This window comes from Barbus barbus, assembly GCF_936440315.1.
Source record: "Barbus barbus genome assembly, chromosome: 13".
Classification (NCBI taxonomy): domain Eukaryota; kingdom Metazoa; phylum Chordata; class Actinopteri; order Cypriniformes; family Cyprinidae; genus Barbus; species Barbus barbus.
In genome coordinates, this window is record NC_136741.1 from 22,862,409 (window position 1) to 22,886,114 (window position 23,706).

General features: G+C 37.0%; 3 protein-coding genes across 3 annotated transcripts; all 3 read right to left on the bottom strand.

Annotated features, from left to right (window-relative positions):
* Positions 1–129: 129 nt before the first annotated feature.
* LOC306878916 (urocanate hydratase-like) lies at positions 130–10,570 on the bottom strand. Its single transcript, XM_079431517.1, has 7 exons — positions 10,500–10,570; positions 10,304–10,412; positions 4,542–4,627; positions 1,339–1,610; positions 919–1,000; positions 636–735; positions 130–558 (listed from the first exon to the last, which is right to left on the bottom strand). The coding sequence occupies exons 5-7, from the start codon at positions 996–998 to the stop codon at positions 418–420; spliced, it is 321 nt and encodes a 106-aa protein (XP_079287643.1). The 5' UTR covers positions 999–1,000; positions 1,339–1,610; positions 4,542–4,627; positions 10,304–10,412; positions 10,500–10,570; the 3' UTR covers positions 130–417.
* A 1,596-nt stretch (positions 10,571–12,166) lies between these two features.
* On the bottom strand, positions 12,167–14,873 carry LOC306879723 (mitochondrial intermembrane space import and assembly protein 40-B-like). Its single transcript, XM_079432870.1, has 3 exons — positions 14,629–14,873; positions 13,310–13,408; positions 12,167–13,220 (listed from the first exon to the last, which is right to left on the bottom strand). Exons 1-3 carry the CDS (start codon positions 14,648–14,650, stop codon positions 12,874–12,876), a joined length of 468 nt encoding a protein of 155 aa, XP_079288996.1. The 5' UTR covers positions 14,651–14,873; the 3' UTR covers positions 12,167–12,873.
* A 150-nt stretch (positions 14,874–15,023) lies between these two features.
* LOC306878928 (protein transport protein Sec61 subunit alpha-like 1) lies at positions 15,024–20,345 on the bottom strand. The gene is made up of 12 exons (XM_079431541.1): positions 20,161–20,345; positions 19,209–19,276; positions 19,059–19,124; positions 18,870–18,948; positions 18,558–18,689; positions 18,326–18,435; positions 18,069–18,222; positions 17,821–17,981; positions 17,159–17,356; positions 16,806–16,997; positions 16,645–16,721; positions 15,024–16,563 (listed from the first exon to the last, which is right to left on the bottom strand). Exons 1-12 carry the CDS (start codon positions 20,165–20,167, stop codon positions 16,377–16,379), a joined length of 1,431 nt encoding a protein of 476 aa, XP_079287667.1. The 5' UTR covers positions 20,168–20,345; the 3' UTR covers positions 15,024–16,376.
* Positions 20,346–23,706: the final 3,361 nt, after the last annotated feature.

A 23,706-nucleotide genomic window follows, 5' to 3' on the forward strand; every position in this document is an offset into this window, starting at 1 on the left:
ACCAGTGTCAAAAATTAACTATAATATTATAATATTTGTCCACTTGTGACTTACATTCAGGACCATTCTTACCTTTATGGAAGCTTATTATTTTATATCCATATAAAACACCCATCAGGTTGTTTCTTTACCTCAAATACTTTATTCAAATAATTTCACTGAAATAAAATGTAAAAACCAAACAGTTTTTTTCAGTTATAAAATACAAAAGTAGCTGTAAATAATGCACTAGTTCAGGGTAATCTTAGATTTTAATGTATTTGACAATGTAGAATTGTAATTCCATTGTGCAACCTGATTGAATAGAAAAGTACTTGTATTACTGATTTAGATTTTTTTCTGGTATGTGAAAGTGTTCATAGACACTCATTCTGTTGCACTTTTATGCATAATCTCATATTTCAATTAGAGTTTAGTCTATCCCTGCAGTACACGGTCCAGAATTTGATCGTCCTGTACTGGGTTGGGCATTGTGACTCTCAGCTGACACTGGTCCTCCATGGTACGTTGAATTGTGTCATAAGCATTAGCGTTGCCAGACCAGCATCTCCGTGCCACCTAATGATATACACATCAGTATTTATATATATCAGTATAATCAGTGCATATATAAACACACACATAGAGATACTCACCCCATTAGAGACATCCCAGTTCAACATTATTTTAGCTCTTTGCCCTGCCTCTTCAGAACCATCCAGAACCAATCCAAAACCACCATTTATCACTTCCCCCCTAAAAATATAAATATATAATTGATGCACTACTGATTACTAACTAAAAACATTTTTATGGTGCATTTTATTCCAAAAAGTCTTTCTGCTCAATCAGTAATACACAATGGCAAGCTATTAGTGAATGAATTAGAATTAGTTTCTAAATTAGTTTTCATCAATAAATAGTCAAATCTCTCCTTACCATCCAACTCCACCTCCATTGTGCAATGCAACCCATGTGGCACCACGGAATGCATCACCAACAAAGTTGTGCACTGCCATGTCTATAATAAATGCACAGACATAAATATATTAAATAGACTCTCTGAAATACTTCATTTTGATTGGTCAATCAGAGCATTCTGTTATATATTTTTGTATTTCATTTATCTTTATGACATCTAATAAAATTAAAATCATGGTCATTTTTTTTCCCTTCTCTAAGTAGAGATGTAATAAGATAATATATATTAAAACTCTCTCAGGATAATGCAACACCCTTCCTGATCACCTTGTCTGGTTTATTTTACAGTGTCATTATTACTATACATTATCCCTTACTCAGTATAGTTAGTATAAGGAGTATGAGTTCACTTGTATTTCTAGATGTATATGTTTGTACCTGCACTGAAGGCAGAGCCATCATAAACATTTGAGGTCTCCCTGAAGGGGTTGTCTGTCCCGCTGACGTCATGGTGGTCTCTACTGATGACTACTGGAGCCTGAGGGGCAAAGTGTGTATTAATGAACCATAATTAAATGAGTACTGTAGTATGCACACTTCAGTAGCTTTACAGAGACTCTGCCCTTAGTAATGGCTTGGTTTATGGCCAAGGCGATGGATACTCTTCCTCGCTGGTCCGAATAGAGAATACAGGCCTGCGAACCCACAACCTAAACACAAAACTCAATATTACTATGCAAATTGCAGCCTGAACGCACAATGCATCATTATAACACACAACCTAAAAGATTCAGTACATTTTAAAGTTTTTTTTTTTTTTTCATTTATTTAAGAATTGAATTAAAGCGTATGTTTAAAATCATAATGGTATGCCTATTAAGATTCAAGATTTTATTTGTCACATACACAATTATACAGAGTATAACCAGCAGTGAAATTATTGGACACTTTTTTTAAACTGAATTAATTTGGGCTGACTGTGAATAACATTTTCACAATGGCATCACTTGCTTTGGTGTTATGCTGAATCCTATGGAGCGATTTTTGTGCCAATATTTATCAAACAAATCCAGTGTTTTGCAAATAAACACAATCTGCTTTGCAAAGAAAAACTCGACTTTCAAACAAACGCAAAGTGATTTTCAAATACAAAACTCTTTGAGAGAAAATGCAGAGGTATGGACAAATATATGTATTGTGTGTTACAACTGTGAGACTCATTTGCCTTTTTATGAGGAAACTTGGCTTGATTTTCTCACAAATGCATGCAGGCTGATTTTCTCACACGAGTGCGGGCAGATTTTCTCACATGTGCAATTGAGCAACTTTCTTTTCCAAAACAGCAGATGGCGCTGTTGGTCAATTTACGCTAGTCTCCCGAGACCTGAAACACCTCTTTACCTTTTCAGACCAATATGAGTGGGGAACAGGTGAGTTTCTGTCTTACTAGATCTATAATTAACCATTTAGATTTAGATTTTCACAAAGCGACCCTACTACAGTGTCAGTGAAATTCACAACAAGTGCTGTAAACATTTAACTAGGCTGTCTTTCCCTATAAAAACTGATCCATTCTCCGTACCTCTTATCCTCTGTTGGATCGCGGGATATAGAATATACATATATATATATATACATATATATTGATACAATTGTTCAACATTCAAAACAATGCAGGGGTATAACAATATATCGTGTCACAATATATTGTAATGCTAAAATGCAAATGTATAGTGGATAGTGACAATATTGTGTACCAAAAATGAAAGCATTTAGAATTTTATTTTTACGTTAGGTCAAGTAAGATTTATTGTCTTTCTGCTATATATGTTGAAACAAAGCCTACAGTGGAGAGAAATGCTGTAGGCTACCTCTGCAATAAAAGTTTAAACAAGTATAAAGCTACACATAGACAACCTACTGAAAGGAGTAGGCTAAACTAATTATTATACAAATAGGCTACTAAAATCAAACTAGTTTAAGTTCAGGTGAGCTTTATTGTGATTTAGCTATGTAAATGTACCAAAATATAATCTAAACATTAATATCCCTAAAATTAGCCATGGTTTTACTAAATAAATACCATGGTATTTGTAGTAAAGCTGCCTATATTGAAATGGTAACCTGCAAAAAAACATGGTTACCACACTTTTACAATAGTAAAAACTATTTAAATTAAGGGATAAAGGGATATCATAGTTTATTATCATATTTATGTTTATATATAGTATAGTAATATACATGCCTTGTGCAACATTTCAAACTAAAAGTGGCCTGTAAGGAGATATTTCATATTTCAACCAATATACCAGCAGATTTTAGTCTGACAATAGCCTGTTTGGAAAAATTCAACTAAAATTATGTAGCTTTTTATATATGGCCGAGCAACATTTTAACTCATGAAGTTAAGAATAAAAGGCTACCGTCAGGAATTATATTAGTGGCTTTTTAAAATGCAAACGTTCATCATCTGAGTCGCTCCTAGAAGAGTCCTCGCTGTCCAGAGTGTGTCTTCACCCGCGTAGCACGCTGTTTATTAAACCACTGTTTATTAAAATGCTGAATTTAGTATTATATCAGCGTGATCCTATCACTTGATCCTTCTCCCCAGTTGACAGGACAAGAGTGACACCAGAAAATAAATATTCATCATTTTGCTTAGCTAAAAAATACGTAATTATTTTAGACAAATGATTGCACAGTTACATCATTTAAAAAAAAAAGTTTTAGATATTGCACTAAATAATGTGATTTGTTTTCATTTTTTTATTAATAATTAATGACCTCTTGGGTGATATTACTATATCTGATACTAAATTAAATTGTCTATGCTTTCATTTCTGGTACAAAATATTGTTGCTATCTATTATACATTTGCATCGTTTTGAATGTTGAACAATTGTATCAATATATATCAATATATATGTATATATATATATGTATATTCTATATCCCGCGATCCAACAGAGGATAAGAGGTACGGAGAATAGATCAGTTTTTATAGGGAAAGACAGCCTAGTTAAATGTTTACAGCACTTGTTGTGAATTTCACTGACACTGTAGTAGGGTCGCTTTGTGAAAATCTAAATCTAAATGGTTAATTATAGATCTAGTAAGACAGAAACTCACCTGTTCCCCACTCATATTGGTCTGAAAAGGTAAAGAGGTGTTTCAGGTCTCGGGAGACTAGCGTAAATTGACCAACAGCGCCATCTGCTGTTTTGGAAAAGAAAGTTGCTCAATTGCACGTGAGAAAATCTGCCCGCACTCGTGTGAGAAAATCAGCCTGCATGCATTTGTGAGAAAATCAAGCCAAGTTTCCTCATAAAAATGCAAATGAGTCTCACAGTTGTAACACACAATACATATATTTGTCCATACCTCTGCATTTTCTCTCAAAGAGTTTTGTATTTGAAAATCACTTTGCGTTTGTTTGAAAGTCGAGTTTTTCTATGCAAAGCAGATTGTGTTTATTTGCAAAACACTGGATTTGTTTGATAAATATTGGCACAAAAATCGCTCCATACTAGAATCCACACAACTTGATGTCAGTATAAATTCAAAATCGAACCATAAATAAATTGATGTGACTGCAAAATGAACATTGTGGTGATTTAGGATTGGGTGCCTGTGACGCATACCATCTTGTGTTTCCCAGCTTCACGGATCCAGCGGATGTTATCACTGTATTGCTGTCGGACATGTTCGTTTACTGTGGAACTGATCTCTGTAACTACTCGCGGGAGTGTAGCTGACGCTGATAGGTCAGTTATGAGTTATGACGGCCGTATTGCGATTTTAGGGATTAATGTTTATATTGTTTGTATCTTTATGATTTCACGATTTAAGAGTGTGTTTTTGTGTGCGTGTTAATTTCCTAATTTAGTTGGTATTGTACTTTATTTTCCTGATATGGAACACCGTGAAAACTACATGCAAACAAACACAAAGAAATAGTTTTACACACAACAATTCGAAGGACATCAACGCAAATAAAGAAATATACAACCATTAACTCTTTTACCGTGTTGGCCTGATAACCAGCAGTAGAATGGTAAGGAGCTCTAACATGCGTCTCTGAATTCACATCTCGCCATTCAATTTGTACCAATACTTCCAGGTTAAACTAATCAGGAAGGGTCATGTGACATTCATTTTAGTCAAACTGAGAATACAGCAAAATAAAGTACAATACCAACTAAATTAGGAAATTAACACGCACACAAAAACACACTCTTAAATCGTGAAATCATAAAGATACAAACAATATAAACATTAATCCCTAAAATCGCAATACGGCCGTCATAACTCATAACTGACCTATCAGCGTCAGCTACACTCCCACCAAATTACCCTTGACTTATTTGAAAAACATGCAAAATGCAAACAATCAAATAATCAATGGAAATTTCCAGGCGTCAACACAATACATGAAATTAACAAACATAATTCCAACCCCACAACATAATTCATACACTTTAAAAAGAACAAATTGCTCATAATATTCCAATATTGAACAATATTCAACAATACAAACTCAACATGTGACCAAGACACCAACATGATATCAGTGGGACTAAAATTCTAATAAAGTGTTAGGGCATTCTTAAATTTGCAACTTTTGGCTACAAGAACTACTAACTTTTAAATAGGGCGTTCAACAATAGAGGGTTTAGTGAGGCGTTCACTTTTTCCCAACCCCCGATCCCCCATCCTTATTGTGGCCTTCTGCACCAGTCTAATGTAGGAGCACTAACCATAACCCTGACTGCTACCATTGAAAAAGTGATGCAATTCAGTTCTTAGGCACTTCCCGAAGTTTAGAGGTATGAAGCATCTTGGAATCTGTAGTTTACCTAGGTTGCGTAGATCATTCAGCCAACTCTCCCACCTTGGCCTCAGCTCAGTGGGTACGGATTCATACCGACCCATGCCCTTAAGGCATATCTCTTGCAGCACCCTCTTGCCAAACGGAGCCAAGAACCCCAATAAAATGTAAACTAAAGCCACAATGGAGAAAATTCCACATCGTGTAGGACGTTTCCCATTAAGCTCAACATTAAGGGTGGAGGAGACGCTCTGTACAATGTACTCTACTTTCGCAAAGATATTCTGTACTGGAACATAGTCATGATGAAAATCAACCATCTTCACCTCAGCGGTACAGTCGTGCACACTAATGGACTCCAGAACTTCTCTGCTGTCAGAAATTCCTTTATGAAGATGCAGCTTCATTTCCTCAATGTCACACATGCCAGCAATTGAGTACTTAAAGAACCAGCAACGCACTCCAGTCAGCCTATTGGGGAGATCAGACCCAATCAATAGATGGTCATTCAAGGCAGTACCTTCGAACTTAGCTGAGCAATCAAAGACTTGAAGATTCCGATCCAATTTTCTTTTAAGGCGCTTTGGCCGTACAACTGCAAACTTATTTGAAAGGAGGTGACGTGCTTTAAAAGGAAGGGGCATCGCAAGTTGGACAACTTCATTCACATGGATAACTTTTAAAACCCGCAAAAACTGAACATCGTCCTGAGACATAATCTTCTCTCTTGCCTGAGTATCTGCAAAATCCAGCTCAAGTGCTCTAATATCAGCAGCAGGTGTCACAGGGAGAAGCTCCCTGACTAACATGCGATGACACAAACCAGTCACATCCTTGGAGCTCACATGCAGTGGAGTGCCTCCTATGATACTCCACCCGAGGTCGGTCTTAATGGCATAAGGCTCTTCATCACCGCCAGTGATGACCTGTCGAGGTGCCAGTGCTCTGGAGAAATCATAACCAATCAAAAGGCCCACTCCACAATCCATTCTTGCAGGCATTTCATCAGCAATTACTTCTAGATGTCTCCACCTTTTAGCTGTTTCACAGGTGGGAATGTGCGAGCACTCAAAAGGAATAAAGTCCCTTGTATAAACAGGAGGCAAGCAAATAGGGCTGTCTGAAGAGAACGCTCTAACCTTAAGGCCACTGACTCTCTGACTCTCCACAATGGAATCTTTCCCCATCATAGTGGAAAGCTGTAGTTTTACCGGTTCCATTAATGCCTGTAAACCTTTGCACACTTCCTGAACAACAAATGTGTGACTACTCTGAGTGTCTAATAAGGCATATACAAGGGTTTCAGACTCTGAGTTAGATGAAGACAGCCATACAGGAACAATCATAGATGTTATACCCCCTTCTCCTGTAATCACACAGCAAGATAAGGAGGACATACTCTCTTCAGCCTGCAAAACTATCTGTAACGGAGACTCGTCTCCTGGCTGACGATTTTCATGCAATGGAGTTGGGTGGCGCTTCTTGCATAAAGCACATACGGCCCTATTCCTGCAGTCCTTGGAGCAATGTCCCCTTCTCAAACATGCAAAGCACAACTTATTCTCCAGGACAAACTTTCTCTTTTCCTCCACAGCTCTTTCCATTAGTTTCTGACACTCATGGAGAGAATGACCCTCTCCGCAGAACATACATTCAACTGCATTTGTGCTACGCACCAGTGTACTCTTCGGTTTACTAGACTCTTTAATCTTATTGTTAATGATATTGCTGGAATTTGCCGTAGCACATACTGCATCTAAATCAGTCACAGTGGTTGCCAACGTATTTACTCTTGAATGCTTTACCTCCTTCAATGACTTCTCGTCAGAGATCTTTAATGCATACAATGATGACACCGGATTACATGCTATGCGTGCTTCCCTTGAAATAAAGGAAGCAAACTCACTGAAGCTTGGGTAATCTTTGTCTTGATCTAACTGTTTTGTGACATAACGGTTCCATCTGCTTGTCACCCAATTGGGAAGCTTTACCAGTATCCTCTGGTTCTCTTCACAGTCATTCAGCACCTGAAGACCCTTGATGTGCGGCATAGCATCACTACATGATTGCAAGAAGTCACTGAACTCTCTTAACTTGACGTACTCTGATCCACCAATCTTAGGCCACTTATTAAGTTTCTCTCTGAAGGCACGCTGCACCACAAAAGAGTGGCCATATCTGGCATTCAGCTTCTCCCAAGCTTGCTGATAGGCTTGTTCGTCTTTCCTATAAAAACTGCCTTCCAAAACTGATCTTGCTTCACCATCAATATACTTTTGCAAATAGAACAGCCTGTCTGCTGGATTTAGACACCGTCGCTCTATAAGAGCCTTGAAGGTTATGCTCCACTCTATAAACTTCAGTGGATCACCAAAAAATACAAAGGGTTCTGGAATGGGAAGTCGAGATAGGGCCATTGACTCTTGTAACGCCTGTACTACGGGTACTTCACCTTTTGTAACTTGCTGATTCAAACATGTATTAGGAACAAGGGGACTGGGATTACTCACGTTACTGCATGCTGAACCACACTGCTGACTTTTCACTCTTGACTCCTCCTCAGTATACACTCGAAGCCTTGCTTCCATAACCTCTACGTCTCTACGATTTTCAAGCTTCTTCAGTCGCTGCCTTTGTGCATCAATGTCAGCCTCCATTTCCATTTCAGCCTTCTTTGCTGCTAACAATGCAGCAGTCTCTGCCCTTTTAGCGGAAATACTTGCAGACTCTGAAGGGGGTTTAGAGTGATTACTAAGAACTGTGGCTCTAGAAACTGTTGATCCATATATGGACCTAGCATACTCACAGTCCAACAGCATACGCAATCTTGCTTTCTCAGCTTCGGCATCAAACTCCATGCCATCTTCCACTAGGCGTACCCTCATTAATTTCATCAAGTCTGCAGTCACAGCTGAGCATGCATCAATTTTTCTCCTAACTTCTTGGCTTGGTACTGCTTTGAGTCGTGCGTCTTCATATAACTCTTTCAATTCAGACTCTCTCTTCTCAACCTCATCCATCATGTCACACAAATCACTTTCAGAGCACTCATGTTTTAACTTTGAACGAACATCTCTAACATAAATCTTCCAATTCTCATATGCAGATTTGAACTTCCTTTCCTTTTGAACCAGTTCTTGCTCTTTTAACTCCTGCATCTTTGGTGTTAAACATTTATCACGGGAAGATTTTCTAATTTCATTTGTCTTTAATAAAGCAGAATTAAGCTCTTTAAGTCTTTCCTCTGATTTTTCTGTGCATGTGGTACATGACGCATGGCGATTTCTCACAATACCCTCAGTAATTTCATTTTCTCGTATATTAGCAATTAAGACTGCTTGCTCTTGTAACAAAAATTCCTTTTGCTCAGCTAAATCACCCTGAACTGACATGTTCAAATGTGTCACTTCAGATAAATAATACAAACATACAATGCAATGACATTAAATAGCAGTAAAACACTCTAAGTAATCACACTCAAATCAAATGCCCTTAACACTCTGGAATATTCACTTAAATAACAAAGATGAAATTCAATTTTGCAAACACTTAAAATCTTAAACAATTAAGGACCAGTTGCCACCAGGACATTTCTTTCTTTGTTCTCTGTTAATGGGCAGCTTTATCTTATAACAATTTTGCTTTAACTTCTAAACCCATCCATTATTTACCAAAGATAGCATTAGAATAATAAACAGTCTGACCTGCTGTTGCATAGATGAATCAAGGCTGCGTAATAAAGTCCTCCACCGGGATTGTATCAGAGCTGCACGCCAACCCGCAACATTTCAACACAGGAGGAAGACGCAAAGTTGCACGCTAATACTTGCCGTAACCAGCGCTACAAGAAATAAGGCAACGGCTGCACGATGAAGTCAGTTCTCAACAGAACGCAGCCGAACAGCACCCAAAGTCCCAGAAACAACGTAGCTGAGTCGCGCACTGAAGACAGCCTCTATCACCGCAGGGAGCAGCCAAACCGCGAGCCGAGATCCATAGACGGCGAGCCGCACGCTGAAACCAGAACACCACCGCCGAAACAGACTTCGGTAGAATGGAATTAGGCCACGTTTTCACTGTAACTACTCGCTGGTCATTAAACAGTCCACGCTTCCAAGATACTGATGTCCATATGTTTTATTTTCCTGATATGGAACACCGTGAAAACTACATGCAAACAAACACAAAGAAATAGTTTTACACACAACAATTCGAAGGACATCAACGCAAATAAAGAAATATACAACCATTAACTCTTTTACCGTGTTGGCCTGATAACCAGCAGTAGAATGGTAAGGAGCTCTAACATGCGTCTCTGAATTCACATCTCGCCATTCAATTTGTACCAATACTTCCAGGTTAAACTAATCAGGAAGGGTCATGTGACATTCATTTTAGTCAAACTGAGAATACAGCAAAATAAAGTACAATACCAACTAAATTAGGAAATTAACACGCACACAAAAACACACTCTTAAATCGTGAAATCATAAAGATACAAACAATATAAACATTAATCCCTAAAATCGCAATACGGCCGTCATAACTCATAACTGACCTATCAGCGTCAGCTACAATCTCTTCTAGCACAGCAGTGGCAATTGCGTCAGTCTCAGTCAGGTCAGCAGGGTCACCAGAGGTACAGACCCAACGAAATGGCCCAAAACCCAGTGAAAAAATATCTCTACAGGAAGGGGCAAAGATTAAAATTAGTCTGTGAGTGTGTGTAGTTAGTACATATTTGTGTGTAAGCATGCAAATGGTCACTTACCCCATTATGTGTTGGACATATGAGGGAAATTTAAACTCAGTAGCCCCTCCCCCTTTCTTCTCTATCTCCGCGCCTTGAAGAGACAGAAGAACATGTTTACTGATGCACTTCTTGTCTTCAACGGATTTGTTTGAGTTGAACTATGCATACTTTGATGTTGAAAGGTTTTATTATATGGGCCACTGGAGTATGTAATACTGACTGGATAATCATGGCATTTTAGGTCACATTTCTGTGGAAGGTTGTCTCACAGTTCTAACTTTTTGTTCTCAGGATTGCAAAATCTAAATTAAAAATTTTCGAGATATAAACTTGCAATTCTGTATTTTTTTCTCTTACATTTATTTACATTGATTCATTTTAGCTGACGCTTTTATCCAAAGCGACTTACAATTGCTATATATGTCAGAGGTCGCACGCCTCTGGAGCAACTAGGAGTTAAGTGTCTTGCTCAGGGACACATTGGTGTCTCTCAGTGGATTCGAACCCGAGTCTCTAACACCAAAGGCATGTGTCTTATCCACTGCGCCATCACCACCCCATCTTAATTCTAATTTTACAATGCAATGCAATTTACAATCTAAATTTACAAACTCACAGTTCTGACTTTTTTTCTCTGAATTCTGGGTTTACACAATTCTTTTTTTGTTTCTGCCATGATATAAAAAGGTAATTGTGGCTTTCTTCTTACATATGCGAATTGTGAGTTTCTTCTCAGAATTAAACTGACAAAATTAACAGAATTCAACTTGCAATTCTGAAAAAAAGTCTTAAAAAACTTAGAATTTTGAGAAAAAAGAAAGAATTGTAAGATAAAAAAAATTACCTTTTTAATTTATTTTATTTTTTTCTGTGGCACAAATGAGCTTTCATAATTCTTTGTATTAAGACAGTTTTATTATTGAAGACAAAATTTATTATTGACCAATTTTGCATTTTGCTACATAGCTAGTTTCCCATCTCTCCTATCACTCTGTGGTCTTTTTCTTCTCACTAAATGAAAACATTCATAAACTTGCCATAACATAAACTAAAAAAATGGAAACTATTGCAAATAGTTTTGCAATAGTTTATGAAGTACACAACTTACCAGAGATCCACAATGTTGCCATGGTAGCCTAAACTCAAGGCCATCTTTGCCTTTCTGGCCTCCTTATAAGATTAAGCACAAGCTGAAGATATGTCTGTGTTTCAATGTGTTTCTATGTATATTTTCTTGCATACTGTACCTGATGCGTTGGATGCAGTGGCTCAAGTCACGAGTGATCTCCATCAGCCCATACTCGGAATTCGTGCTCTGCATTTAACCCATCCAACGTGCAAACACACAGCAGTGAACACACACACACAGCAGTGAACACACACACACACACACACACACACACCGTGAACACACACCCGGAGCAGTGGGCAGCCATTTATGCTGCGGCGCCCGAGGAGCAGTTGGGGGTTCGGTGCCTTGCTCAAGAGCACCTCAGTCGTGGTATTGAGGGTGGAGAGAGCACTGGACATTCACTCCCCCCACCTACAATCCCTGCCGGCCGGAGACTCGAACTCGCAACCTTTGGATTACGAGTCCAACTCTCTAACCATTAGGCCACGACTTCCCCACTATTGCTAGAATATTTCACCCCAAAAAATTGTGTCACAATTTACTCAGCCTCGTGTCATTCCAAATCTGTATGACTTTATTTAATCTGCCATGTGGAATACAGATGTTAGACGGTATGTTTTGAATCAAAGATTTTAAATTTCAACATTTGATGTAATCTCAAACTTTTGGACCCAATGTGAAAGGTGATTCATTAACTTCTGTTAATTACTTTGATACTGATTGACTAAAGCAGCACACAATTATATACATATATACTTAAATGGCCAAACAATATAAAATTGATCAGTTTATAACTTTTAATCAAAATATGATCTCACATTTTACACGCAAATACTTGTACTCACTCAAGCACCATGTCTGACACACGTTAATTTCACACGTCATTTGGATTAAGGAGATTATAGGAACAAAATGGAACAAAAAATGAAAAAGGAGTATAAAAAAGAAAAGAAAGAACACAAAATTTATATGAAGTTGATATTTTTCAGAACACACTATAAGAGAGAGAGTTCAACAAAAACATCCATATGGTTCCTTTTTCTGGCTGTTTCATAATTTTTACGATATCACATTATATATTTCAGGATATCACGCTGATCAAAAAATATTTTGGAAAAAATATATAGTCCATATTTTGTTACTTTCTGCATTTATTCAGTGTCCCTGTTTCCTTTATGTCTCATCTTAAAAACAGATATAAGTAGATTAAAGTAAAACAAAGAAGTGGAATAAGAGATGGAAATCGGTTGTTCTCCAATTTTAACTAGCTATGGGCAGCTGTGAAGGCGTATCATTCGTGCCAGTGGGCAGAGGGTCAGACTCTTTGCTTGTGCTGAAGTCAGAGATGGAAGGGGAGTCTTTTTGTTCTGCATCTGATCCAGGATTGGCATTTTGAAGATCATCTTCTTGCGGGAAGAGTTCAGGATGTTGCTGAAAACACTCCTGGATGCTTCTGAACTGCTCCAGACAGTCCGAACCCTTCACCTCTTCTTGACTAAAGTGGAAGCAGGTGAATGCAGTCTTAAATTGCTCTCCACACACTCCACTTGCCATACCCCCTAAACACGGACAGTCCCAATTTATCTCACCACTCGGCAAGATGAGACCTGAACACAAAGAGAAAGTTAGGTGGATATAAAATGACAAAGTTACACAGTTTCATCTCAAAAAGAAAGTATTTCTTTCCATCTATCACCTTTTTCTTCATGGTCCTCATTTGTATCCTCCTCAGCCAATTTCACAGTGCTGGGAATTTCATGTTCTTCCTTGGTAACAAATATGACTCGGTCCTTCCCTGTAAACAGTTAATGATGACAATTAATAGTTGTCAAGTACGCAAGTAAGTAATAACTTAAAAAGAAAATATGTGACCCTGGACCACAAAACCAGTCTTAAGTAGCATGGGTATATTTGTAGCAATAGCTAACAGTATGAGTCAAAATTGTCAATTTTTCATTTATGCCAAAAATCATTAGGATATTAAGTAGAGATCATGTTCCATGAAGATATTTTGTCAATTTTCTACCATAAATATACCAAAACGTTAATTTTTGATCAGTAATATGCATTGTTAATAACTTCATTTGGACAACTTTAAAGGTGATTTTCTCAGTATTTTGATTTTTTTGCACCCTCAGATTCCAGATTTTCAAATAGTTGTATCGCTGTCAAATATTGTCCTAACATAACAAACCATACATCAATGGAAAGCTTATTTGTTCAGCTTTCAGATGATGTATAAATCTAAATGTCAAAAAATTTACCCTTATGACTGGTTTTGTGGTCCAGGGTCACATATATCGCTTTATTTCATATTACTAGTCATAAGGGTCAATGTTTTCTTGTTTTTTTAAAAAGTTGTACTCCCCAGGACACCATCACATTCACTTTTCTTTAAATCTTTCATTTTTGTTACACTGTTAATTTTTAAGTGTTGCTTTTACATTTTATGATGTTCATATGATTCATGTCTATTTCTGTCAATGATGTGTTATTCCTAGAAATGGAAATTTCCAGTTTATACTTTTGTCACTTATGTGTTTCTGTGACCCTTGTAATAAAACAATAAGTTCAAGTTTATTTGTATAGCACTTTTTACGATACAAATCGTTGCAAAGCAGCTCTACAGGAAATTAAGTTTCCACAATATATTTAATAATATAAATATATATATATATATATATATATATAAAGTCCTCAATCATTTGGGACAATGTGGGTTAATATATAACATCAGTTTACAGAATATTAAAAAAAAAATTGAGAGTTTAGATTTTCTTTTCTTTTACTTAGAAATTTTTCTTATTTTTTCTCTAATATTTCAGTGTGGCATCAGTAAAGATACTCCCACATGTCAAAGTATTCACCGAATTACGACAAGGTCATCCCTATCATCTAGTCTTATGGCTAGAACTAAATCAGATCTTACTTTAAGAGCAAACAGATAGCCAGTTATTGATAACATAAATCAGTAAAAAAAAAAAAAATCCATTTCAGGAATCGACTCTGAATTACCTTCCTCGTTGACTGTGGTCATTTCTTTCTACACAGAAATTGTAAATGTAGCAAAAGCAGATATAATGCAGCGCGTGCGCTGATTTTCCAGCACTTTATCAATATTTTGCGGTATCAACTCCAAACGTTCCCTGTTCACCAGGATCACCCACTATCTATCCGTCCTACTGTCATTCATTTCTCACTTGGGCATGCCGCTTTCAACCCATGTTATCAAATCAAATATCATGACGTCATAAACTGTAGACGAGGACCCCAAAATTTTGCCTCTCAGATTGCCTGTAAGAAAATAAGAAACCCACCATTCTTTTAAGTTTACGCTTTTGAAAACCATTTTAGTATAATTCTTGACACTAATAGACCTCAGGAAATGAATAGAACAGTATGTTTAAAATGAGGTTTAAACGACTTTAATCATGAATACATTATAAACATCCATCAGGGATGGGGCTAAATTCACAACCGTGACATTATACTTGAGTTTTCTGAATGATGGTATTTTCTTTGTAGTTAAACAGCGAACGCAATTCAGAAGACTTGTTAAGTACTGCAGATGTTTTTTACAGAAACCAGCATAACAGCTCAAACTTTACCATGCCATATGTGAAAAGAAAGAAACTGAACCATTTTTTACATTCACATAAAAAGATTTTGATTTATAATCTCTAATGTTAAAGGTCCATGCTCACAAATAAAACATACCTTATTTCCCAAAAAAGTTTTTATTGAGAATGATCAGTCTTTGCTGAATATATTGTTCGGAACATTTCTTTTTACATAGTTAAAAAAAAACACAAACAAACAAAAAAAAAAACTTTATTTTACATGGTTGTGCATTGCATTAAATGTCATATATACAGACACCCAATGATACAGTAAAAGGGCTTAAGTTTGAAAGTATACAGACTTCAGGTGTAACCGGTTCTGTCTGCCACCAAGCTCTCACTACAGACCAAGCACTTTCAAAAACAGAAAATCCTTGAAGCCTACTGTGTAAGATGTGTTCTGTACAAAAGGATTCCAGCGTAAATGAGTACACGCACACGCACACACACACAAATAAAAATAAAAAACACGCCACTGGTGCCACACTGTGTTGCATTTCCCTTGTTGTAATGTTGCCTTGTTTAGAACTGACACGCTTCTGACAGACCTTTTGCCATAACTAAAGCATCGCGTTTTGTATGATTAAATAAAATATGAGGAAAGAGTGAGATTTACAGCTATTATTGGAAAAATAAATGTCTGTAAGCTTCTCATGCAAGACCGATATGACAAACTGAGACAAAAGAAACAGTTTGTGTGTGTGGAGTCAAACTTGGCAGTGTCGAGTAAATCAAATCAATCACTCAACAATAGCAATACTTTCTGGAAAATCCTTTTACCTGACATAGAAAGAAATAAACATACATAAGGGTGAATGAAGGGATTCAGTGACACGTGGAGATGGAGGAAGAACAGACTGAGAAGAGAAAACTCCTGAATATTCCTAGTCAGAGCTCACAGAGTCCATCTTTACTGTCCCATCACTGAAGTTCAGCTTAATCACTGAATTTTAGAAACGTTTTGCCACTTCTGACAAGTAGGAGAACATGCTCAGCCGGAACTAGCATTCTCCCAAGACAGCACTTGTGACAGACCATTTTAAATGCTTAAATCGCACCGAAATAAAAAATAAAATGACAACAACAATCATAAAAATAATAAAAGTGTCAGCAAGTATGCGTGTGTTTTGTGAGTGTCCTTATTTAGAAGAGTAGCGCTCCCATGCTGCCAACTTCACTCTGTTCCTTAACAAATATTTCAAAGTACTGATAGATGATGGTAACAGCCAATAGGATTCCTGTTCCAGAGCCGATGGCACCCATGAAGTCAGCCATTACTGAAAGGCCTCCGATACACAGTCCACCAAATGCAGCCGCTGTGGGGATGTACCTGAATAACAAAGAGAATGTGTGAGATTAATGAAGGTCCTGACAAGCAAGTATTTAAAAAGCTAATTTGTTTGTAGCTTACCTGTTGAGTTCATGAACCATGGAGGTCTCTCTGTGTCCCCTCATTACCATCTGCTGTTCTTTCAGCTGCTTGGCCACCTAAAAACACACATACAACCATTACAACTTCATATCAAATATTCAAAAACAACATTGATAAATGAACAAGAACTAGTAACGCACATCTTTGGCAGATGATCCAGAAACTTCAATCCAGGTCTTAGAAAAGAAGGCACAGGATCCCAGCATGAATACAATGTAGATCACTGCATGGACTGGGTCATCAAGCACAGAACCAAATGACTCTGGAGGAGACAGATAGTAACACAGACCGGCTACAGGGTAGGCACGAGCCGGACCACCGGATGAGGTATCCTACAATAACAACAAAAAAAAACATGATATTAGGAAGGTTTCCTCTTCCATATCTAGCTCTATTTGGCTTCTGGTCTGCATCCTATGAAACAATCTCTGGATTTGCACTTTAAACTTAGTGGAAGACATGGTACACAGCAACAAGCACCGGTGACACTTACAGACCAAGTCCCCAGTAGGTTGACCAGGAAATTTCCACTGAAGCGGGTGGAGAGCATCTGAGAAATGACGTACAGGTTAGAGACCAGAGCAGACTGCAGGATGATGGGAATGTTGGAGGTGTAGAACAGCTTGATGGGATAGGTGTTGTACTGGCCACGGTAACGTGCAGACTTGATGGGCAGGTCAACTCTGAAGCCCTGTTCAAAACAAAATTAATCAATTTTTCATCAATAAATCAATTATTAAAATTTTAAAGTACTTTATTGGAATAATTGTGTTTACATATATTAATATTAACGTTCAATATTGCCTAAGCATTATACACAACAAGTAATGACATACAGCGGGTAAAATAAATATCGAACACATCTGGTGAAAATTTGAAGTCAACAGCACTTTTAGAAATATTTACTGAGAAAAATGGTGATGTGTTCAATACTTATTTTACCCGCAACAGATGATTAAAATAAATAAATAAGCTAAAACAAGTAAAAAATACAAAATCTATTATTATACATATTTATCAAAACACTATGAAAAAACAGAGACAGAAAGAGAGAGAGAGACTTCTGCTGCCATTAAATCTTAAATTCATCTTAGTTCATTATTCTCATTACTTTGCAACAAAATAATAATATATAAAAAATAAAAAAAAACTGACCTGGAAGTATATGACCACAGCAAAGACGAAGACTGTAGCGATGAGGTTCATGAGGTTGGGCAGGTTTTGTCTGTAGAAGGCCTCTCTCAGTGCTCGCACTTTATCGGTACGAGTGGCCAAAAGGTGGAACAGAGCAATAATGGCTCCTTCAAACTCAGTACCTGTACACACACACAAACAACATTCAGTCAACATTACTTAAGATCAAAATATGGTTCAAACAGAGATGCTGTGTCCTGAACACAAACCTCTGCCTGTGTTGACTGTGGTTGGGCTGAACGCCTTCCATACGATGGTCTCACAGATGTTGGTGGCGATGAAGAGTGAGATACCAGAGCCCAAACCGTAACCTTTCTGCAGCAACTCATCCAGCAGCAACACGATCAGACCGGCCACAAACAACTACAGGAAAAGCACACAAACAAAATTACATCTCTTATCACAAAATACACATGGATCACTCGCCCAAAAAACTCCTGCGTTGTGTGTGTGCATGCTCTCTTACCTGAATGATGATCAGCAGACAGACTCCAGCACCCATCTCTGAAGGGTCTCCATACATTCCAGTCATGACGTACACAATAGCCTGGCCAATGGTGATGATCATACCAAACACTAGGGAAAACATTTAATAAATTGCCATCAACAAAATTAATCATCATAACTTATCTATACCCATTTAATATCTTGATAACATGTACATGCAATACACTCAAAACAATAAAACAAAAACATACATTTCTGGGCTCCATTGAAAAGCGCTCTGTCTTTAGGTGTGTCTCCAACCTCAATGATTTTAGCTCCAGCCAGCAGCTGCATGATCAGACCAGAGGTCACAATGGGAGAGATACCCAACTCCATCAGCGTACCTGAAAAATATGGTCATTAGTAAACTTTACAACCAACAATATGTTCTGCTCAAATGTATTAGTCTTACTGACCCCAAAGTTTTGAATGACTGTATATATTACGCGCATGAATAAACTAGGTATGAAAATAATTAAGATTATCGTAACATCTTAATATTCCACGTACAGAAACAGACTTACCTCTGTTGGATGCCAAGATGACTCTCATCCAGTAGAATGGATCTGCGGAGTCTGAAGACATGATCCCAAACAGTGGGATCTGAGAGAGGGAGAGACACATTGCATGAGCTCTTAACCTCATTTTTAAACATTGAGCATAACTAAAGCACAGGCAAGTGCAATTTTCATATATTAAGAAATCAAACTTACCTGACAGCAAACAAGAAAGATGAACAATGTGATGGCAGTCCATAGCACTTTTTCTCTGAACTGGATCTGAAAGACAAATAATGAGTTCAAAATTTAGGTTTGTGCGTAAACTAGTTACACACACCATATATGTAGTGTACAATGTTATACCTTTCTTTCCGGTTTCTGGATTTCTGGCAAAACCGCACAAAACGGTTTTATAACCTCCAAGAACTTAACTGGAAATAAAAAAAAGCAGAAATGTTAAGAAGAAACGCAACATTTGGTGCCACAAATTAAACTACATTTTATTTTAGCACCTCAGTATGAGGAGAAAATTGCTGAAATGTTTAGAAGCCATAATAGCAACAATTCAGAATTAAGACTGATGAAAACAACTGATGAAAAGTCCCTTTATTCCCAAATCCCGTGTTGAGCTACTTAGGACAACAGTAGACAATCTAAAGCGTCGTCATCGTTAAACTCTTAAGCTAAAACTCATATTTCCGACCTTTTACACAACGTAATACTCTGTTACAGGAGATCAGACATAATAATACAGCAATTTTTTTCTGCTTGTGTATCATGCGTATTCATGAACTGCCAAGCAATTATCGAGTTAAACACAGAAATAGATTCAGTTAACCAGTAACCTATGCCTGTTAGCTAGCCTTTGTAGTATTTGACAACTTCCGTCTGGTCTGGCAATCCGACGATATACTAAAAAAAGTTTATCTCCCAGTATTAGCTTTTAAATGTCTTACGATAAATATCTAAAGTAGTCGTTTACAATTTTGTAGTAATAAAAGGCACGCGGACGTGTTAAGAAAGTAGCTAACAGGCTAACGCTAACTGTCCGCAGCATTCAATCATTAGCCACCAGAAAAGCAATGCAAATGTTAATTCACATACGAAAAACAACAGGTGAATCAAACAAACGAGGAACTGAAATGCATTTCACTTGCAGTAAATTACAGAACTAAATAAATATAAATCAACATCAGTCCCTCAAGGTTTCAATTAAAGAAAGCTGGCTGGCTAGTATGCTAATGATGCTAAGAGAACTCTACAGTGATATAACAGCAAAATTGCATCGATTATCGTTTCAAAACACTTCACTCACTCCCCATGATGACGGTCTCTTGAAATCACGGTCACTATCTGAAGTCCCAGTGAGCTGTAAACGGATAATCCAGCGCTGCCGGTGCGCTCCGCCGCCCGGTGAAAGAGAAAGAGAGAAGCGAGAGAGCTGAAGGGAGGAGAGCGCTTTAGAGACACGTCAACACTACACCGACTCTACTACACGTCAGACTAACAGCGAGCCGCGGTTGATCTTCTGTTTCACGTTATGTTATATTGTCAAGTGGCCAATGTTTTTAGGAAAGTTAATTTCCTACAAATGTTTCCACTTCAGTTTAATTGTTGTTATGCATAAAGTAAAGAAAAATACAATCGTGTTAATAATTAACTTAGCTTACCGTTAAAGTGGTTAAAATAGTAATAATATGAGTAATGATATATGAATGCTCATACATAAGAGTATTTATTTTCATGTAATGTAATTAAGTTTACGTTTTCATTAGAGTATTAAAATCACTAGACGCTTGTAAATATGCATTGTTATAACTGAAAAGGGCTCTACGTTTAATGAAGAAAGACGAAAGGGAGAACTAAACACAATAAAATAAATACAACATACTACCGGGTAAAATAGGCTAATGCTTTGATGTATATGGAATGTGCCACTTGTGACGTTTGAATCATTTGTATTGTCTGTGATAAATTATTGTCCATTTCAGTTATTGTAAAGTCAAATTCTGTTCTAGTACAGTTGATTATAGTGAAGCGGAGAGGATAGATTCTTTAATTTATCGATTGTCATCACGTCTTGTTTTCAGCTGTTATCCTGTTTTGTTTACATTTGTGATATAGTGGAGAGGCTTGATTTACTCATCATTACTACCTACCTAAAATATAAAACTAAATAAAACAAAACAACTTTCAGTTAATCATAGGTATTGCCTTCCTTAATTTCATAGATCAAACTAGAATTCAGAGTCATAATATTTTTAATGATGTTAAAATTAATTAAAATCCAATTAAATTAAACGAGAAGCTTTCTTTGGCCAATGGGGGTCACATAACCATTAGTTAAAAGTTCAAATAAATTCATGTTTCTCTTTTCCACAGTTTATTTCTCTAACCAGCAGAGGGCTCCAGGTACTTAGAAAATAAATGTTTGTGTAGGATTTTCTGCCACAAGGGTGGACATTCACTCACTGAGCATCAGATTGGAAGAGTTGGTTGTTTTATTAAGAGGTAGTATAAGCCCATGGAATTGATTTCAGAGGCATTTTACGCGTATTATGCATTGGTGATGATGCTTCGATGTGGAATTGATCCTTGAAATATATGTTACATAGTATTTTAGCAAGGAAAATGTGCTCTCTCTCACACAGATGCACAGGGTTTTGTCTATTTTTGGAAACATGAGGATTTCATCCACTGCAATTCTGCACACTGCTTTCTGGCTGCATTTGCCGAATAATGCAGTCTCTGCTGTCAGTACACACACACACACACACACACAGAGAGAGAAAGTGACTGCTGAACTGTGGACAGTTTTGTCCATTACAGTTATGTAACCTAATTTGCCTTTAGAAGAGAACATGCCAATGTGTCTATCATTTCTGCATCCCTGTTCCCTCTATATTGTCTCTCTTTCACACAATCAGACTCAAGCTTTGTCACATTTCAGATACTGACACATTAAATCACAGTGAAATTTAATTTACCTGCCAGACAATGTCAGTCCTACTATCTTAAAATGTCAAAGGTGTTGTTATCAGTATTGTTTCAGGCTAAACATGGCAGACAAGCATTTGTGTTTTCTATGCATTGTGCTTTCTATACCATTTTTTTTATACCTGCTTATGTGTTACATACATTTGCATTTTCCAAAATGGAAAGACCACAGATTATCAAAATGTTAAATCTGAGATATTTATTGAGAGTACTGAGATCACTGTTAATTTCAGGTCACTCTCACTCACTTTATGTGACAATAATGAGAACAGTGTCAATAAAAATACTTATGATAAATGGTTATCTCTCAGCCACATGGTAACTGACTATCTTATCCATAGCGCAGTATAATGAAAGCATAGCTTGTGTGAGACAATAAACTATCGACACTTACATAAATCATTGATTTGATCCCAGACAGGACAATAGCTATTTATTCTCATTACAACACTTTATTCAACATGTCAATTTTGATATTAAATATTTTAATGTAAATCAGTTATCCCTTTCACTTAAATTTTCTATAAATGATTTACATACAGTACAATTATGTACAATTTAAACAAAGTCAGTCTCACTATCTCTCTAAGGAAAGTGTGGTGTGTGTTGGTCACACCTTTTTCTTTTCCATGGTGTGTGTGTGTGTGTGTTTTACAGAGAAGGAAAGGGTGTGACCACCAAATACCACATGCCAACACAACCGTATTATTCTCATAAAGAGAATTTCTAGTTTGATTCCAGTCAGATAAGGGGTAAGGTTCTGATGTCATGGGATTGTGATGTCATATAATTAGCACCAGTGATGACATTAGTGTCATGTGAGAAGCAGTTCTATAAGTAGGGATCCTGTAAACACCTACGCAACTATACATATATTAATGGATACACACAAAGCAGGTTCTTGAAAACAAAGAATTCAATGTACTCAATATCACGTGTCAGTTATTGTTTTTATAATTTTTTAATAGTATCTACAATTCTGTTCTAAATATGAAGTAACATGAAGACCACAATTGTCTTTTTTCACCAGTTCTACTTGGAACATCGCTCTGAGTAAACAGATTTGGATTATAGCAGATTATTTCTGTTTATAGGCCGCCACTGCCTCTGATGTCTTACATGACACACACAGCAGTCCCTGTGGGACTTGTGGTGTGTGATGATTCATTAGGGGATAACTTGAACGTCATGTTGAGATTGTGAATTGTGTTAGTCATAAATCACAACTGTAAGTCACAGTTTACTTGAAATAGTGTTGAACTTTATAATAAAAAGATGGAGAATCAGTTATACACATTACTAAACCTACTCAGGCCTAAACAAGCTCAATCTCAAACATATTATTTGGGGTGAAGTAAAGTAAAATAAAATCAACATCACAAAACACCATAGCAAAGTATACTATTGGTAAAGTAATATACATTTGTGCGTTCTTTGCCCTGTTGGCAATGTATACTTTTCCCATAATATTTGTCAGCAGTTCAGTGAACTTTGACCAGTACAACTGAATGTTCATCAGCACTGCCAGGTTAAACAACTCTCTCTCTTGCTCTATTCTGCCTTCCTTCTCACCGCCAACCATATATCACTTTGTCTCCCTCTTACTTTATTCATCACTCTCATGTTATCATTCCATCTTTATGCTTTTGTATTCTTTTTTCACTGTAGTGGAATAGATGGAGGCAATGAACACCTGTCTGCTGTTCTGTGTTTTGTTTAATCATTACCTCAGTGTCCAGCTAAATGTACTGTCACTGTGAATAAAGTGCGTACATACTTTCTTTAAAAACTTAGTTAAAAATAACCTTATCTGGGACACAGAAAATTAGACTGGATGGAAGTGTAGCTAAATTAAAAATGACTC

Excerpts from the sequence above, each read along its gene's own strand:
- LOC306879723 (XM_079432870.1), bottom strand. The coding sequence starts at position 14,650 with ATGACCACAGTCAACGAGGAAG. Across the intron at positions 13,409-14,628 it reads GACCACAGTCAACGAGGAAG|GGAAGGACCGAGTCATATTT; the intron begins GTAATTCAGAGT and ends AACTGTTTACAG. Across the intron at positions 13,221-13,309 it reads TGAGGACCATGAAGAAAAAG|GTCTCATCTTGCCGAGTGGT; the intron begins GTGATAGATGGA and ends CTTTGTGTTCAG.
- LOC306878916 (XM_079431517.1), bottom strand. The coding sequence starts at position 998 with ATGGCAGTGCACAACTTTGTTGGTGATGCATTCCGTGGTGCCACATGG. Across the intron at positions 736-918 it reads AATGGAGGTGGAGTTGGATG|GGGGGAAGTGATAAATGGTG; the intron begins GTAAGGAGAGAT and ends TTATATTTTTAG. Across the intron at positions 559-635 it reads ACTGGGATGTCTCTAATGGG|GTGGCACGGAGATGCTGGTC; the intron begins GTGAGTATCTCT and ends GTATATCATTAG.
- LOC306878928 (XM_079431541.1), bottom strand. Across the intron at positions 18,949-19,058 it reads TCTTTCTTGTTTGCTGTCAG|ATCCCACTGTTTGGGATCAT; the intron begins GTAAGTTTGATT and ends TCCCTCTCTCAG. Across the intron at positions 18,436-18,557 it reads TTTCAATGGAGCCCAGAAAT|TGTTTGGTATGATCATCACC; the intron begins GTATGTTTTTGT and ends TGTTTTCCCTAG.